This window comes from Tetrao urogallus (genome assembly GCF_951394365.1).
Source record: "Tetrao urogallus genome assembly, chromosome: 4".
Lineage (NCBI taxonomy): Eukaryota > Metazoa > Chordata > Aves > Galliformes > Phasianidae > Tetrao > Tetrao urogallus.
In genome coordinates, this window is record NC_136817.1 from 11594180 (window position 1) to 11613037 (window position 18858).

The 18858-nt window shown below is 42.2% G+C and overlaps 1 protein-coding gene across 1 annotated transcript in view; it reads right to left on the reverse strand.

Moving 5' to 3' along the window:
* Nucleotides 1-438: 438 nt before the first annotated feature.
* The window catches only part of ZNF827 (zinc finger protein 827), a gene marked incomplete at both ends in the record, with an annotated part of 103447 nt that continues 85027 nt past the window's right edge, over nt 439-18858 (reverse strand). The window contains 6 exons of the mRNA XM_079534482.1: nt 439-1246; nt 4050-4227; nt 4330-4521; nt 7397-7563; nt 8881-9052; nt 10589-10726. Of these exons, the coding sequence (XP_079390608.1) occupies nt 439-1246; nt 4050-4227; nt 4330-4521; nt 7397-7563; nt 8881-9052; nt 10589-10726 (1655 nt within the window). The remainder of the gene's footprint in view (nt 1247-4049; nt 4228-4329; nt 4522-7396; nt 7564-8880; nt 9053-10588; nt 10727-18858) is intronic.

Genomic DNA, 18858 nt, shown 5'->3' on the forward strand with positions numbered 1-18858 from the left:
GTTCAAGGGAGAAAAATAACAGGTAAGTAAACCAATATAAGGGATGTGCAAAAGCAGTGTCATGGCACGCTTACGGACTCTCTTTCACACACCCATACGCACACACACACAAAAAAAAAACAACAAAAAAAAGCATCAATATGAAATCTTACAAGCGCTGATTGCCAGTAAGGACACTCTTTTTCAGCTTAACAAGACAAAATAGTTTCTTAGATAAGAGTACTGGGAACATGCTGAAGGTAGAAGTATGCAGTAGGTCACCTCTTGAAGATTTAATAAAGCAGCTTTCATGTCAATGCAATAAGTATACACAGAGCCATTTTCTAAACCTTACTACTGATATAGTACAAATGTTCATTACCTCTTCAGTTTACGGTTTGCAGCAATGTATACCTGCTGGGTTTGTTGGGGTATTTTTGGTACAGAATGTAACTGCCCTCAGACAGTTTCTGCCCTTTCTGTTAGTCCAAGGTAGGCAAGGAAGGAGTGTTTAGGTGAAGAGGCACCTCCCGGTGCAGTCTGAGGTCTGGGTGGATGGAATGTGAGACTGTAGTGGTTTTTGGGGAAAAACATTGTTAGAGGAATAAGGTGGGCAAACTCCGAGTTCCAGTATTTGTCAAAGCACAGGGAGGTGCCGTTGATGGCCAAGGCTTTCACTGCCAAGTTTGGTTCTGCCCCGCTGCTCTGCGCAGCTGACATAGCCACTGTCTGCAGAGCCTGGGAGGCAGACATAACTGAGAGGGGTGACAAGAGGTTTCTAGAGCTGTTCACCGGTAGGAGTGGACTGGCTTCCTTAGAGGTTGAATACTGGCCTTTCTTCTCCTCTTCAGAGCAGTCCCCATTCTGGTGCTTCTTCACGTGGCGGCTGAAAACAAAAGGATGGGTAGTCTTGAACAGGCACTCGTCGCAGCTGAAAGTCTGGCGTGGAGCATGCTTCAGTTTCTTGTGCAAGTTGAGATTGTCTTTGCGTTTGCAGCTGTAGCTGCACTGGTCACAGTGAAAAGGGCGCTCGCCAGTGTGGACACGCACGTGTTCGATCAGCTTGTTGGCGGTCTTGGACAGGTAGCCACACTGGTCGCACTTGTAATGGTTGCCAAGGCGGTGTTCTCGGATGTGCATCTCCAGCTCCAGCTGATTTGCTTTCACTGTCTGGCAGATCCGACATTTGTACTCCATCTTGTAGTGAGTCTTCAGGTGGCACTCCATTGCTGCAGGGCGGTTAGTGGAGTAGATGCAGAATGGGCACCTGGCACAGAGAAAAGAGAAGTCACGTGGCTGGAAGTCTTGTGTTACTGGGACAAACCTCTCATTCAGCCCATCTCTGCCCTACTAAAGCAGGAGAAAAGGCGCCTAGTCCTCCCTGTTTGGTTTCTGTATTATGTTTGGTTCATCCGTCTCTACTTAGAGTACGCTTGCCTATTTAACGGCAGTAGAACTCGCTCATTCCTAGGAAGGCACCAAAGGAGCGTCCCCTTAATCATCTGGCTTACCTTTGCGGGGCAGGTTCTGCAAAGCAGGCCAGGTGCTGTGGGTGACTGATTCACAGGTACTTTGGGTAACGACATTCCTAGTGTTTGCACAAAGTCACTTTTGCCATTTTCTCCACTCAGAAGTGGTTTAAAGAGAGTGTTTACAGATGAGTATGAAAGCAGCTGTTTAAGTAAAGATGGAATAAACTCGTAATACTGTATGTACGGCTTAGGAAATTCCTTTTATGTGACTTTGTACAATAAGCTTGCTGGGTATCCGGCTAGAAACAGCTGAAAGTTGGCTTATTAAGATGATCTGTAGGGATTCCCATTGCTGGGAGATGAGCTAGTCTGTGCTCGGCAATGCTTGCCTACAGCTGCCTCTGCCGCGCAGCAGGAATTGTTCCAATGTGGGAACAGGATGTGGGCTCTGCTTACTCACAGCAGAAAGCTTCCGGACCAGGGTGGACGTGGTAAAGGGCCTCACCCCTGGTTCCTGGACCAGGAAGGGCTGAGAAGGCTGAAGGAGGGAGCCTTCAAAGCTGGGAAGGAAGGCTGAGCTGACCAAGCCTGGACACCATCAAGACTAAAATGCACCGGATCCTGCTTGATGTGGCTTAGAGGAAGTTGGTGAAGACAGCTACCCGCCCAGAATATCTGCTGCGTTAAACAAAGCGTACTGGCTTCCAGATCTAGCTTGTGAGCTAGAAGAGCAAGTCTAGGTAAAAAGACACAACTAATGCGCCAAGCTGCCGTCTTACAGATGTCTCCCTTGCCTGCTGATCTGCATTCACTCTTTAGCAGCTCTGCCAATTATGCACTGTCATTTAAGGTAATTTCTAAGCAGATATCCTCTCATTTGTTTTCACTCACTACAACTGATTGCGTTTCATCTTGCTAACGATGGAGAGATTTTGGAGTGAGTGCAGCAAATAATACAGGAGGACAAACAAACAGAAGTAAAATATCCGGCCGCTTTTCCTGATGCAGCATCAAGTACTCTGATCCAGAGAGGGAACCTGGCACTGAGGCTGCTGAAAGTGGTTAGCTCTACTGCAACAGAGAACTCAGCTGTCTATGCGCACATACCTCTCCTGAGCTGGGTGCTCTCTGGATCAGAATCTCAGATTTTGATCTGGAACTGGAGGAATCATGTTTTTTTTTTTTCTCTTCCCCCACAGCAAACAGGAGACAGAAAAATACAATTTACTTAGATCTCTTCAGGCTCTTCTGGATGCCTTAAAAAAAAAAAAAATCAGAGCTTTTTCTTAGATGCAGCTTTGAAGGTACCCAATTATTACTTGAGTCGGGCAGGAATAACTTATGTAGACTGAGAAGCCCATTCTGTCAGGAAGGTCTGAGTCATAGGTCATGATTTTTCCTCAGTAAATAGAATAGATTCTGTGCAGCTTAAACCCAGAGCGCGTGAGATCACTGGCCTGTGCGTCCAAGACAGACATCCCATCATTCTGGCACGCTACTTGTTTCCTAGCCTGGTCTTATTCCCAGATTCAGTCATCATATCTCAGTTGATCACAGATTCAAATTTGGGAAACTACAGAGCTGTATAACAAGACACTGCCTGGCAAACAGAACCAGTTTTCACAAACCTCAGTGCAAACTGATAGAGCTACTCATGGTAACGTTAAATGTGGCACGCTAGTTACCTGACAGTTACAGTGCATTGAAAACATTAGTTTGCTTAGCGAGAACAGTGCAAGCAGGGAGGCCTGTGCCGGGCTTGAAGTGGCTCCAGCCTCTCTTCCTGCAGCAGCTGGAACAAATGGAGAACAGGGGCATACATCTTGCATAATAACACATCGCCTGCACACAAGGAGCAAGCGTATGGCCCCAACTATCACCCCTCCCCTCAGGGGTCCAACTTTGACATAAGGGCACAGTCGCTCACTAGAAGCATTGCTCTGTATGAACAGATCTTAAAGGACAGCACCTTAGCCAAAGACAGGGTTTTTTTCTTAAAAGAGCGTACTGCTTGTTACACGTTAATTTACAGTGATTATTCCAAACATGCAAAGAAAGGCAGAAAAGGATCAAAATAGTTAGTTGCTGAGAAAGGCTGACTTTGCATTAGGATGTACAAGGATTACAAAGCAACTGAGACGTCTGATTTTGAGAAGCTGACTCCATACTTAGTGGCACAGATTGGACAGGATTTAGATTCTTTGAGCTAGGTGCAGAACAGAGAATGCAGTGCATACTCTCCTTTGCTCTAATGCCTTCAAAATGCCTCTTAATTGGACAGTGCCTCCGTGCCGTGCTGCCTCATTCTCTTAGGACCCGTCATGTACTTTCTCCTCTTTGACTTGAAATGGGAAAGGCCATACTTTGTTAAGATCTATCACTGGGGAAAACTACATATACTACTATTTGCTATAATGGTGCAAACCCATGTTAAGGCAACTCTAACGGACTGGGCTTTTATTATCTAGACAACAGAAGCCCCAAATCTGGATTCTCAGACACTTTACTAATCTTTTCTGGTTTACTTCCTTCTGTCCTGGTCCCCACAATATTAGAGGTGCTGAACACAGTAAAAGTTGGTGTACTTGCTTTCCTTACTTGAGCCCACCAGTGGGGACAGTGTGGCATTTCTTGTGCTCCAATAATTGCTCGGGTGTCTTCATGAACTTGTGGCACACATCACACTCAAACATCCGTGTGATCAGGTGGATTTGCAGATGGCGCTCAAACATATTTTTTGTTTTGCAGACAAAGTTACAGAAAACGCATTCAAAGCCTGAAAAATGAAGAAAAGGAAAAAGCATTCCTGATACTGTGGCCGGATCTACTGCATACGAGGTGACAATTTGTATTTGTTTTATGGTTGTTTTTTTTTTACCTTTCTCTGACTTCTCTTCAGTATTCAGTGAGGTCTGAGTACCAGGCACTACAGAAATGACCAGCAGGTTGTTTGAACCCTTGTTTTTTGGAGATACATCTGCATCTTCTTTGCTGTTAGCAGAGTCACTGAGTGCTGACAGTGAAGATGAAGATGGACTGTTAGATTCACTGGGTGTCTTCCTCTCCTCAGCTGAAAAATTGGAATTAGGAGCAATAGCTAGTACAGCAGACTGTAATCCTGTTTTACATTTCAGGATGAGTGTCATTTGAAGTTAATTCAAACATACTTATAAACGAGTCTGAAATCAACTGGTCAGTTAGGGAAGCATCATGATTTCATATCCCTTCATTTTGTAAGTGTTTATACTAGCATATCCTAGAAGGTATTCTGTCTGTAATGGCAATGAAAGGAAACATGCAATTCTATCACATTATTAAGCAAAAAAAAAAATATCCCAAGCACACACTTTGATTGGCTCAGACGATCAAGAACTTGTCACTGAGAAAAAAAGCCACGTTTTCTCAAATGGAGGTTGGGGTGCTGTTGATGGCATTGTTTACTAGTGTTCCAAATTAAGCTTCCATCACCTTTCTGCTTTTGTCTGTCTATTGGGTAGCTCTGAGAGGAAGGGTAGAGAAGAATAATGACTGTGAGAAATAACAGCCTGGTCTCAAGATGTATCTGCTGTTGCTAGGAACTCTCATTGAAAATTAAATGAAAAAAACAATAAAACAAAACATATTTAACTGGATCTAAAGCTGTAGCACTCCAGCGTTGCCTTATGTGTACAACAAATGTGTGAAGTTGGAATCCCAAATAGTACCGCATACTAGAAATGAGCAAGAGTGAGAGTTTTCATATAAGCCTAATCTGGTACATTCCACTCTGAGCCAAAGAATCAGAATGGACAAATTATTTCCTCCCCTTTATGTCACGCTTTATTCAGAGCTGTGTTAAAAACAGACTTAACTAAAATGTCATATTATCTATGTGATAAAGTAAGTCCTCCGATTGAGGCCTCTGCATACAGCAATATGTATCCAGCTAAAAGCTCACAAGTGGCACCTTTAAGTCTAGATAAAAATGTTGGAACGCGCTAATGAAATCTGATGACCCATGCTGTCAATAGGAAGGATGACTGGGATATCATACAGAAAGACTCACTGACCTTGGGGGCTAGAGTAATAAAAATGGAATGAAATTTAATAGTACACGCTACAAGGTTATGACCTGGAAGGCCAGTAACAAGAATTTTTGCTACAAATGAGGAGAGCTTAAGTTGGAAACAGTCAAGGAAAACAAAATAAAGGAAGAAGTTGAGCAGAACACAGGATGAATACGAGCTATCAGCAAGCTAAAGTCTCCAAGGAAGGTAAATATGATCACAGAATATTACTGCGTGAGTTATTCCCAGCAGCTGCTGCTGTTTTACTCTGCCACCGCTACTTATTCCAACTAAATATGCCACGTGCAGCCATTGTTGTGTATGCCAAGAATGGTGATCTCACAAGAACACACACAGTGTAAGATCGGTACTTTCAGAAGAGTATTTCATGTAAGAAAAGGCCCAATGAATATTTAGATGGGAGAGGGTTGTTCTCCAGAAATACAGGAAGAGAATAAATACCGTGGGGAGGGGAGAAAAAGATGGAGGGAGGTGAGCTGATGTTTCAGACTGAAGGAACTTCTGGCAGAAAAGAACATGGGTGAGTTCTGGTTATTACTGAGACACACGCTGGCAATTTTAAAAAGGTACCTCAACTTGAATACCAGAAAATCTGCATGCGATCTGTCTGTGGGCATAGCGGGTCCAAAACAATTCTACTTGCCTGAAGACATATGCCAAGAGCCTTACAAACAGGCCTTTTATGAGTAAGTAACCTTACAGGGTAGGGACTGGAGGCGAGTGAACCAGAAAACCCATCCTGTCTTTTTCCCCCAGTACGTGCCATATGTGTAAGCATTTGGCGGGATCTCCTGCTGAATGGCTCAATTTGACAGAGTGAATGAAGAACAGATAATTAAAAGACAAGCAGCACCTCCAATATTTTAGCCACAGCAAGTACAGCTCTTGTTCTGAGCTCTGATGCAATTTTTTCACATGGTTATAGGTGGCATTTCTCCATCTACAAGTGGAGATGGATGAAAAAAATGGGTAAAGACAGTGCATGTGCAGGGAGATGGGAGTAGAGTTGCAGTGCTGAAAGCTGGCACAAAAATTTGTGAGGCATTCCAATAATTTAACGTGCATTATAAGCACCAACATTTTCCTCTCCTTTATCTCTTTCCACCCTTCCTATCGTCCCACTTTTACCTTCGACATAAAGAGCAATTTAATGATGGGAAAACGGCGCTGGATGCAGTTCAGCTTCAGTACTGTCAACGCAATTATTAGTAGTTTGTGACAACAAAATTCTTCTGCTTGGTGTTATAAAAGAAATCAACTGAAAGCATTCTAATTTCCTCCTCCTTAAATTATGCCGGGCTTCACTAGTTGGACTAAGCATATGGAGCTTGTTTGAAAACTGCTGTTGCTCTTATCTTTGGCTATTAAGTGACTAAGAACAGGACCAGGGAGAAGACACTGGATTTGCTCTGATACTGAATATAAAGTGACATTTAAAGTATTTCTGAGTCACAACATTAAAGAAACATCAACAGAAACTCTGAACACACCAAGGGCAAAGCTCAGTATATTATGTATTATAACCTTAAAGCCAGATACACACAGCTAGTGCTCAAAGTTGCCTTATCAGCACTGAGGTCAAATCAGGATTTTCATGAAACAATAAATCAGTCAAAAAAACAAACAATCTATGTTAACTTCAGCTAGGGAGGAGATTTGAGGGACATGGCCAAGTAGCCCTTCATTTGTCCCCTACACTTGAAAACTGATCTGTACTAGCGGACTATTTGCCTGGCTTCACTTCAGCTTTAAGAGATCAGACCTTAATTAGCAAGCATTTCAGTGAAAGTAAAGAGAGCGCTTATCAGGAGTGTGAAGGTTGCACCTAAAAAGCAGGGAAGAGAGAGATCACAGCAGCTGGGAGATGGGAATCGTCACCTGTGTGCTTGCTGTTGACATGAGCCTTCATATCTGCCTCTTCCATGGTGACAAAATCGCATGCTGTGCAGCAAATCGAGAACATCCACTGCTCCTTATCCACATGAAGGGACATATGACTGACAAACTGGACGTTCATCTCCGTCTCAAACCCACACACATGACAGCTGCAAGCAGAAGGGAATTCAAAAGTAAGAAGCACTAAAAAAATAAACTACAAATAGAAGAATATTATCCTTCCCTTCATTTTGAAAAAACAAACCAAAAAACCCACCCTCACTGCACAGTTCTCTTCCTCACTGTTGAATGTTCATTGGAAAATTCTTTGTCTGCTGAACTGCTTCTGAACTGATGGCCGTGCCAATGTGATTAAGGGCAGGCACAACGCAACAATCCTGTACATGCTATAATGATGCTAGATAATCATAAAGTTAATTAAAAACTACAGATTCCAGATGCTGCACATCACCTAGCTGATTCCTTTGGGCAATAAGAGGCACCGCAGCTTTGCCAAGACGTTTAGTATGGCTGATACGCTGACAAACAGAAAGCGTGCTGCACGCTCTAGGAGTTATTTTCAAGCCCTGGAATGGTTCCCATGCCAAACCGGGATCCTGTGAAAAACTGCCTGGCAGTTTCAGCGTAAGCAAGTAAAAATGGGTTCAAACATTTCTTACGCTTGACTGGAAAACAGCAGTCCTCAGCTATGCAAATAATTAACAGGGAGACAGATTTCACAGCCAATGCATACGCAGAATGATATTGAGAAGCAATGGAAAGGACCCTTTAACCCTCTGTGCAGTCCTCCTCTTGTTTTTTGGGGCCATCACAATTTAAAGCAAGAAGCACTCTGAGAGTGATTTTGTACTTTGCTTGGCCACTAGGGCGCATAGCACAATTTGCAGAACACACGGCACTGCATACAAAAAGGAGAATACCCAAATTGCCATTTCGTCTGGGCAATTCTTTTCAATTTTTCTGGCTCATTCTCCTAAAAGTCTTTTTTCACAATATTGGTCACAATGTATATACCTCTAGCAAATGGGAAAATATGTATGTTTTATTTTAATACGTTACTCTTTGATTTCATAGATTTGGTTGAAAACAACTGAGTTAATAGTGCTTTAGATTTGCCATGAATCTACATAAACAGTGGGAAGTTCCTCAGTGCAAAACTTAAATCAAAAATTAGAGAGGCTTCTAGGAGTCCATTTGACTCACAGAACCATTAAAAAAAACCATCCAGAACAAAACCACACATGCTCAAGAACTCTGTCCTTCCCAATGACTATCCAAGTCAAACAGCACGAGGCAGCCAGCTAGTTCTGCTGCTTAGCACAAAGTCAGATAGATATGGGCAAGTCAAATACATTCAGTGCAGTTTCACCGTGGAACACCAGAAGAGGGGTCCTGTAACAGCCTATGCAGGCAGCTAAGACAAATTCCAGTGTCTGGTGCACTAGGTCTCTTGCCTAGGTCCTCACCTGTAATAGTAAGGGTGCTTCTTTCCATCACTGCCTTCAGAAGTGACAGCGCTGACAATGTCCTCAGTGTCTGTACTCACCAGCTTCACAGAATGGACGGTCAGGTGCTGGTTCAGATTAGCACGGCACTTAGCAGCGTAGGGGCACAAGTGGCATTTGTATTTTCTCTCTTCTGAGAAAGAAACAGAAAACCGTCCATTTAAACTTCATTTTGAAGCAAACTGTTGTTACAGCTTCCAATAACCAAGTATGCATTCCTTTGAGTTTCTCTGAACAATTTCCTGAATAAGGTACTTTGGAAACTAGACGTTTTGGAAAATTATAGAAGTTCACAGCAATTACTCAGGAAAAAAAAAAAAAACCGACTTCATTTGGAAGTAGTTTAGGGCTATATTTTTAGCACGGCCTACCATTTGTAGTCAGATATAAAACTTTATAAACTGCAAAAGTGGGGTAATTGCTGCTCTCAGAGCTGCGGCAAAGCCAGTACAGAAACAGGTCCATAACCAGCAACTACTTCCTTTACCCAACATCTTTTATTTCAATTTTGGGTCCGCTTATTCTTGAGGTTGCCCATACGATCACTTGCAGGGTTGATGGTATTGTATTAAGATCTGAGGGTGGGCAGGGATAAAAGGGAACGCTGCAGCATAAGGCCAGTTCTGAACACAAGCTCACAAAAAGAACAAAAACAAAAAACACTCAAAGAACAATTAAAAGAAATTAAACATGAGCTTCAGTGCTTCACAGCCTTTAAAATAAAAACAATTTCATTTCAAATTTAACAATCCTAAGTCCTGGCAGCAATTTCTTTGTGCATGCCAGGCTTCCTATTGTGAAGAGCTGATTAATAAAACAACCAAATATTACACCAGCTTTTACAACCCTCTCCGTTCAAGTGCTGCTGCTCTAAATTTGAAACATAATACAACAAGTGCTAGGTGGAAGATCTTCAATAGAGCAGCTCTGGATTAAGAAAAGTCCACAATGCCAAGGAACGAGAGCATCTGAACCTTTCCAGCGTGGCTGTACTAAGTGACATATACTGGCATTATACCAACAATATTTTTCAGTACTGTATTAGAAATTCTTGCTTTCAAGTCTTATTTTGTGCAGTGCATCTCAGCTGGCCGACAAAGTGCATCTTCCATGTAAAAACTGCTCATCTCAGTTGATTTCAATCATTGGCTTTTAGGGAGGTGGTACAAACTTGAATAGTTGCTCTTAAAAACAGTAAATAATAAGAGCAAAGTGAACGATGGTATTAAATCCTGTCAGTTTCACCATATCTGAAACATCAAAGCCAAATCTTTTGTTGTTTGATAACATTTAAGAAGCTCATCAAGTAAATGTAAGAAAGGCCGGACAAAGGCTGTGTCTTTCCTTCAGAATGGCGCTAGCAGATTTGGTTAAACAGCTGATATCTACAGGTTGATCTGCAGGAACTTGGACCAACTTGAACTTGCACGTTTTGTGAAGATTAATTACAAGCTGGCTGTAAAGAAATGTTACCTAAGTCCCCAAGCACGTCTGCTGTGGCTGTTTCTGGCCTGTTTCTAGTGTTGCCTTTGCTCTAGCAAAAAGCTGAGCATAGCCCATTCTACAGACACTCATCTGCTTATCTTCCCCCCATCCATCTTAAATAAGCTATGACCAACACAAGGATTTCCTCAGCACTAAAGAATAACATCAAAGCATCAGCTTTTACCTGTGTGCAGCGAGAGATGTCGGGACAAGGTCTGCTGTCGACCAAACACTTTTCCACACACTTCACAGGGAAAGAGCTGGTCATTAAATTTCCACGATGGCAATCCGTTTCCTGCCTCCAACCCTAGCTTTTCTGTTTCTGTGCCAAAATACATACAAACAGAAAGCTGTATTTTAACAACTCGGAAGACTCAGATTTCACTCAGCATACTCCTGTAGGTACGATATAAAACACAGCACCTTGGCTGCATGCTCATCTGACACGAGTTCATGAAGAAAGGAAACTTTCCTACTGATGGAAAGGAAATAAATCTTTCATACCTAATCTTCCATATATACTGTAAAACACAACGCTTACCAGCTAGACACAGTCAGAGTTCAACCAGATTACGTACAGAGAGAAACTCAAAAACGAGCAGGGCAAAGCTTTAAACTCGAATTTTGTTTTTGTGGAGAAACTATGCTTTGGCTTGTTCACTCACCCACTTTCACCCAGCGCATGAAGACCCAGTCTGAGACGGTGGTTAATTTTACACCAGGTTATTATTCATACTGAAAGAAGACCTCCAAACTTTGTATTTGCTACGGACGTAGAAACGACTGCTGGACGAGCAGTCTTCCACTAAAGGAGAGCAGAAGATTGAAGAAGAGCACTGAAGAAGACCTCAGACTGAAGTTAAGTGAGGAGGGCACAGCATGCCAGTGAGTGGGTGGCACCTGGGGTAAGCTCTAATCAGTAACTTCTGTCCTCAGGCATCAAAATCCACAGCAGCCCAGAGGGCTGCCCATTGAAAAACTAAGACCTTTTGAGAAATGTTATCTTTATACAAGTGCTACCAGTTGTTCCAAGAACAGAGAGAGTCTGCTGTAGGAAACAGATACTCCACACAGCATAGAACAGTCATAAAAGGCACCCTGTGAGAATGCAGAGAGGAAAAGACTGGGGACGAAGACAAACAAAAATCATACACTGTTAGAAGAAGGTGGTAAAAGCATCTGGACAGAAGGGAGAAGAAGCCAGTGTAGACGGAAGATAACAGTGATACTACTCAGACGTGTATGAGAAAGAATGTTAGCAAATCTTGTGTAAAGAAATATCTTCTGCCAGTGTCCTGTTGTGCCTGAAGGAAGGGACCGCTGCAGGTTAAGTGTCACAAAACTCAAGGGCTTTCAGCAGCTTCCTCAAAACAGCAGCGAAAGTAGGACAGAAGGAGTGGGAAAGTTGGCTTAGAACTTACCGAAAGTAGAAGACCTCCTATTTCCACTAGAATGGAAGGTGAAACACACAGAGCACCCTTCTCTAATCCCCCATCACCACTGCCCAAAACTACCTCCCCTGGTGTGTGTGATAGAAGAAAAGCATTTGGCTGGTGTGTTCAGGTAAACAACAGGAGAGGATCTGAGGACAGGAGTGCAAAACCATCTTAGTGAGCTAAAGTTCTATCCTAGAGTCAGGCACAAAGCAGCAGAATCTTCATCCAGGGAAACACAAAGGAATAAGCACCCGACTTGCACAGGCAGCATCACCTACCGCTGCAAATCCGGCAGGCATGTCTAGAAGAGTCCTGCTGACAAATAGGCACCCAGCTGGCTCTAGTGTGATTTAGGTAAACAGTTGTCAAATACTGCAATTAATTTAAACAACAATAAATACAACGCCTCACGTAGGGCAGAGATTCCATAATGCATTTTCTACAAGTTTAGGGACAGTTGTACCTTCCAGCCCCTTTCAGCTCCTGCATACAGTATTCAAGGGAGGAATTATGAGGTCACATCTGAGCACTGCCGTCCAACAACACATTTTTTCTTACAGAATTTCTAGTTGGGAAACAAGTTCCGACTCTTCAAAATAGTCATTTTTGTGAAATTAAAAAAAAAACAACAAAAAACCTACCCAAAGGGATTGTGACCCTTAACTTCCAAAATCTTCAATAAAGAGTAATTCTTTTTGTTACCGTCCTTGAGTTCAAAACAGTGGAAAAATCTGACTCTGTACTAATGTTACAGTTATTTTAGCAGAGCTTCTTGAGTACACAATCAAAACAGCGCTTCAAAAGAGGAATATGGTAATAATTATTATAGAAGGTCACAAGGGTGCGCGTTGCTTCAATATGCTCACAACAAAAACGAATTAATTGGGACACATACCAAACAAGTCGGCACAATTAGACGTAAATATGTCTCTTAACAATTCATTTCAGCATTAGTCATCAGCCTTCTTTTATCTCTCAAGAAAGAGAAATATCCTCTTCCCTGTTGTGGATTTATAGCTATCAGTTCGGGGACGCTCATAGGAAGTTGGAAAAACACCAGCTTTCTGGTTGTCTCAGGCTGGGGAGAGCTAGTCCCTTGCAAAGGTGCTACATCCTTTTCACTGACATCAAAGAAGGTACTGCAGGTGTTTTGAAAGTGTTTATGTTTACTTTACAGTCATAGCTGCAGTACTTATTTCTTTTTCTACTGAATCTTCTCTCTATAGCCAAGTGTTTTTTCTGTTCATCAGGTTTCTTTGCTTACTCACAGGAAAACAGAGGTGGTCTCCGGTACCACAGGAGCCTCAGCATTTCATGGGAAGCCTTCTCCTTCAGCCTCCTGAAAGCTCTGTCTGCAGCTGAGAAACTGAAGCTCTGCCTCCATACAGTAGTCCAGGAATCATCCCCAGAGCCTACCCAGTAACTGACCTTCACAGTGACCTGAGGAATCGGGTGAGTCAGCATCCACAGTCAACTGTTGGGCTCTGCCTCTAATTAAGGCTGGTAATGGTCCAGTGACTCTGAGACCATACCTCCATATTATGCACGCTGTTCTCTGTGTATCCCAGTGTGCTTCAGCAAGCCACTCTGCATCATTATCTTTAAAGAATACCTCACACAGAGGGTCATTCAGTGGCCAGGAGGAAGATGGACTGAGACCAACTAATGTTAAATAATAAATCACCATTGTAAGACATATCCCACAGAACCCCAACTTCCACTAAAACATCCCTATAAAACAAAAAAAAAAAAAAAAAAAAAACCACCAAAAAAACAAAAACACAAAAAAACACAAAAACTTGATGTAAGATTTCTGCTTTAAACAGACATTCAGCAAATTCCAAAGTTCTTACGTTAAAAAACAAATATGACTGAATAATACTGAAATGATTAAATAAGTAATAAGCTACATAGGTTTTGGAGTTTAGAACAAAATATGCGTAGTAAAATGAAAAGCCTCTAAGCTCTCCAGTACACCATTAAAAAGTAATAGAAACTTGAAGTATATTAACAGTCAGTAATGAAATTACTTTGAAATAGTTTTAGTTTTGCATAAATGATTTAAGAACTTTTTTTTTCCTTTTCTAAATGTAAAAGTTAATTCTCAGTGAAATGTAGTGAAATACGTTTTTACGACCAACATTCCTGCCATTTTACATCACTTAGAATCACTTCCCTGCCAGCCCCAATTCAACCCTGTAACAAGCAAGCGCATTAAGGCTCACATTCGTTCAAGGCAGGGTTAGAAAGGGCTGGGACTGTCCCCTTTAGAAATGCCTTAGCCTGGCTTTTGTCAAATGCTGAGAAAGGGTACCCCATCTGTTTGAAGCTGTTTGTGAAGATGAGTACAAAGCGTGACCTGAATACATACACTGCTGAGAGTCACTCAATGAACACTGTGAGTGCTACAAGTTCTCACATATAGAAAAACTTCACAATAAAGGGGAAATATCTCTGAAAGTCTTTGGAACTTTAGCAGTCAGCTGATAACTTCTGGTACTGCCAGCCTGAAGTGGATTGCAGCTAGCCTGTCCTCTGTCATCCTTCAAGCACCTCGCTTTTACCCAAGAGGGAAATACACTGTATGCAGCTGTATATGAACGTCACAAGAACCCATTTTCAGGATTATTTCTATTTTGTTGCATCTAAAATAAGTTCAAGAAATTAGTTATTCAGAAACAAGGTATTCAGGTCGAGCAATCATGCAAACACTGTTTTTAAGAACTTCATTTGGCTGAAGATTCTTCTCTCTGCATTTATCTATGTTACTACAACGTCTTCCTGCGCTCTGTGCTCTGCATCGTAAAAGATGCACTTAATTGCATGGGAGCCTTCCACTTTCGTGTTCATCCATCACCTTTTGCAAGCATGCAGTATATTTAAAAATTGAGCTCTCCTTTCTTGGAACACGTAATTGAGTCTTTGCTGCAAGCCTGTTTGCTGAAAGCCTGAGAAGGGCTTGTGAGCTCAAAAATACACTGACTATATGAAACTGCAGCTCTCCTTTATTAAAAAAAAAATAAATCAAGAAAAAGGTCACTGAGGTGATAAAGACGTTGGCTTTTGGGAAAAGTGTAAAAACAAAAGATGAACTTTAAAGATGCTTCTGCAGAGAGACATGGGAGAAAAGTGAAGCCCACTTTGCTGCTAATACTGAGTGCATTTCACCAAACGGACATCACAGGCATGGTGAGAAAAACGAAGCTTGAGTCAAGGCAAAGATAAGGTAGTCGATTCAGTGACCTGGAAGACAAATCTGCTTCCCTCCTTTGTTTCAGAATTGACAGCTATTTAACTTCACTTACACAAACAGAGGACTTGTGACTAAGCAATGGGGTTTGTGATAACCTTCATCTGCATTATAAAGCTTTCAGATCGGCTTTTACTGTCTGCTTTAAACTCAAACTTAACAACAAACAAGAAAACAAAAATCTTCTACTTCTAAACTTAAATCAGTTTATGTTTGTAAATTCTGTGGCAGGTGGCTGAAGCTGCAATAGTTCCGCAGTCATTTGTTGAAATAAATTATAACAACGTACACTACAACACCACATTGAGGATTGCACTGCACAGCACTATCTATGACCCACTGCCTGGCAATAGGATAAAACAAACAGTGTTGTCCTGCTGGCAATCTCATTTCATACACAATAAGGTAATCCAAAATTCCTGTTGCATACAAAGAATGGCCTTGAGCTGTAGCATCACTGACCAGAAAGCAGTGGAAGAGTCCCTCCAACTCCTTGCATGGGCTCCAGTTGTCTTTTCTCTATCATTCACAGCTATTACAGTGGAAAAACTCAGGTTGGTTTCACGACCATAAAGGAAATAATACAGATGATCTGTTTTGAAGACTGATTTAAGACACTGCAAGAAATGATGTGAAGTACCAACAAATCCCCCCCAAACAGGTTTCTGAAAGTTTATCCAGTCACTGTTAGCCAAGAGAGCAGTCAATCCCTTCAGTAGCAAAAGCTCCATCATAATAATTTCTGCTTGTTTAGAAATAATAGCTGTAAACAAAAAATAAATTCTGTATCTGTTGTTAGATAAAAACTTGCTAATGTGCCCTCTGCTGTCTTTGCATGCCATACCTTATTTCAGTACGATACCACCCTGCAACAATCTCTCTGTGATAGCTGGGTAAGCCACCGTGGTGAATTTGCACAAGCTCCCATCCAGCTCCCTCCCAAGCAGGTGCCTCTTACATTTTGCTCACCCCGCTTACGCTGTTTGTAATTTTGTTTTGGTTGCTAAAACAGTGAATCCAAATGAACTTATGAAAGTACTGTTTGCTTCTATTGTTAAAGAACACAATTAATTAATTTTTGTAATGCCAATGCGTTTCTTCCTTTTGAGTTTCTTTCCTACAGTTGTTTAAAACACGCCTCCTAAGAAACCCTTTTTAAAATTACTCAGAGACTGTCGTGTACATTTAGGACCATTATGGTATCTGTATAAACCTTCTTTTTTTTCTTCTCTTTTTAGTTTGGTCACTGTGCCAATTTCTGTTTGCAGTGGGGGTATTTCTCCCATAGGGAGCAAGTAATAACACAGGTCACTTAGCAGAGCCTAACACTAGTACTCTCTAGCCGGAATTCAGATAGAAATAAAGGCAAATAAGCCTTCGGATTACATTTTTCTCCCTGGCTCCTTGACTCCTTTCTAGAGGACTGAAAGGTGCCTCACTAAGGAAACTGTGAGCTGGTGACCAGAAACATCAGTGGAGGAATGCAAAATACAGCCACAAGCACAAACTGAGTATCTCTTTCTGACCAGACAGAATTAAGATTCAAAACTAGATGGAAGTCACTGCAAACATTCTGCAAAAGCCACCTTGCTTCATTTTGCAAGCTGCCAGGGGACAAGTGCCACCCTCTACAGACCGTGGTTGCTGCTGTAAAAGAAAATGTTTCCACCGCTATTACTGCAGATTCTCTGAGTGATAAGCAGTGAGTCTGCCACTTCCTTGAAGCCCTTAACTTGCTCCTCCACCCTTCTCCTGTCATAATTCCTATCATAAACACATCTACCTGCAGACCCATCTTTAATTCCTTCTGTGTCTGCATGGTTGCATGTCAGGTATGGGATGCACTGGGGCAGTTGGTGAGGTGACTGCACCTACTGGACTCGACTAAAATATTCAGAAATCGGGAGGGAAAATCCAGGAAAATTGTATTACACAGTCATAGAATGGCTTGGGTTGGAAGGGACCTCAAGGAACATCAAGCTCCAACCCCCCTGTCACAGGCAGGGCTGCCAACCTCCACACTTAATACCACACCAGGCTGCCCAGGGCTCCATCCAACCTGACTTTGAACACCTCCAGGGACGGGGCATCCACAGCCTCCCCGAGCAGCCTGCTCCAGAACCTCACCGCTCTCATAGTAAAAAACTTCCCCTTGACATCCAACCTAAATCTCCCCTCCTTCAACTTAAAGCCATTTCCCCTTGTCCTGCCGTTATCTACCCTTGTGAAGAGTTGACTCCCCTCCTGTTTGTAGGCTCCCTTTAGGTACTGGAAGGTCACCCCGCAGCCTTCTTTTCTCCAGGCTGAACAAGCCCAGCTCCCTCAGCCTGTCTTCGTAGGGGAGGTGCTCCAGCCCCCTGATCATCTTTGTGGCTCTCCTCTGGACCCTCTCCAACAGCTCTCTGTCTTTCTTGTTCTGGGGGCCCCAGACCTGGATGCAGTACTCCAGATGGGGCCTCGTAAGAGCAGAGTAGGCAGAAACTAAAATCATTCTGTAGAAGAAAAAGTTCTGTCTTCTGCTTTGCTTAAATTCATTTTCCTTTTGTTTTTCTTTTTCTTTTTTTTTTTTTTTTTCTCCAATCTATCCCGATACCTGATTGATTGATTTTCCATTTAATTTACTCTTAGACAGACAAGTATTGTAGAAGACAACCTTGCACAAGATAAGATGGGTGAAGATGGAGAGTACTAAGGTAACTCTGAAAGAAATGTCACGGAATGATGTGTTCCAATTCCTTTCCCAGAGCTGAAGAAGTCATTTTAAAACCTGTCTTTCTATTTCACGTTAAGTTTGTACTAAGAAAAGATTCATATTCAATCTGGCTCAATGCTGATGGTCGCTTTTACAAAATCTTCTGATATTAAGATAGACAAAAGAGAATATGAGACTTCATACGACTTTGAAAAACAAACAGTCTATAAAACACAGCATGCTGAGTATTAGCCAAAAGTCTGATCTATCAATTCTGAGGTTATTTAATCAGCGTCACAGCTTTGCTACTGAATTTATATCACAGAATTACAGCTGGAAGGCACTTCAGGAAGCCATTTGTTCTTTCCCTCACCGAAAGGCACACCCACCACACACCAAATGTACCTATCACTTCTGACAAGTGTTTGTCCAACACTTTTTTAAAAAGCTCTCCAACGATACAGAGGTTCCACAGTCTCCTGTGACTGTTGCTGCAGTGCAAAGTCACCACACTGGCCAAGAAGTTTTACTTTGCTGTTTAACTTATATCTCCTCAGTTGTTATTTAAACCCGTTATTATGCACCTTACGTGAACGTAGGCAACATTTATTCCTTTTCTCTGAAAGCTTTATATATTTGAATACCATTACCTTGTATCTCCTCTTTTGTTCTCCAGAATAAACAGACACAAATCCTTCAGTCTTTACACACAGCTCATGGTTTCCCGTCCCCTGAGCACTGCTGTGCTGCACATTGTTCCTGGGTTACAGAGCACAAAATTCAGGGCTTCAGGGCTCCAGCTGCAGAGCAAGAAGTACCACATGTGCCTTACAGACAGCATTTCCCACATCTCAAAGGGATACTGCCCTTTCTGCAACGTGTACACTGTCAGCTCCACATACGGTGTTTGACCAAGACTAATTCAGATCTCACCCTTAAGCTGCACTGCCTGGCCATTCATCTCTCCCCACATTTTGTGGCACTCGTCATTCATCCAAGTACAGAATTTTTCCTCGCTGAATTGACCGCTGTTTTCCAGACCAGTCCTTCATTTCCTTGAGGGAAGTCAGAACTCC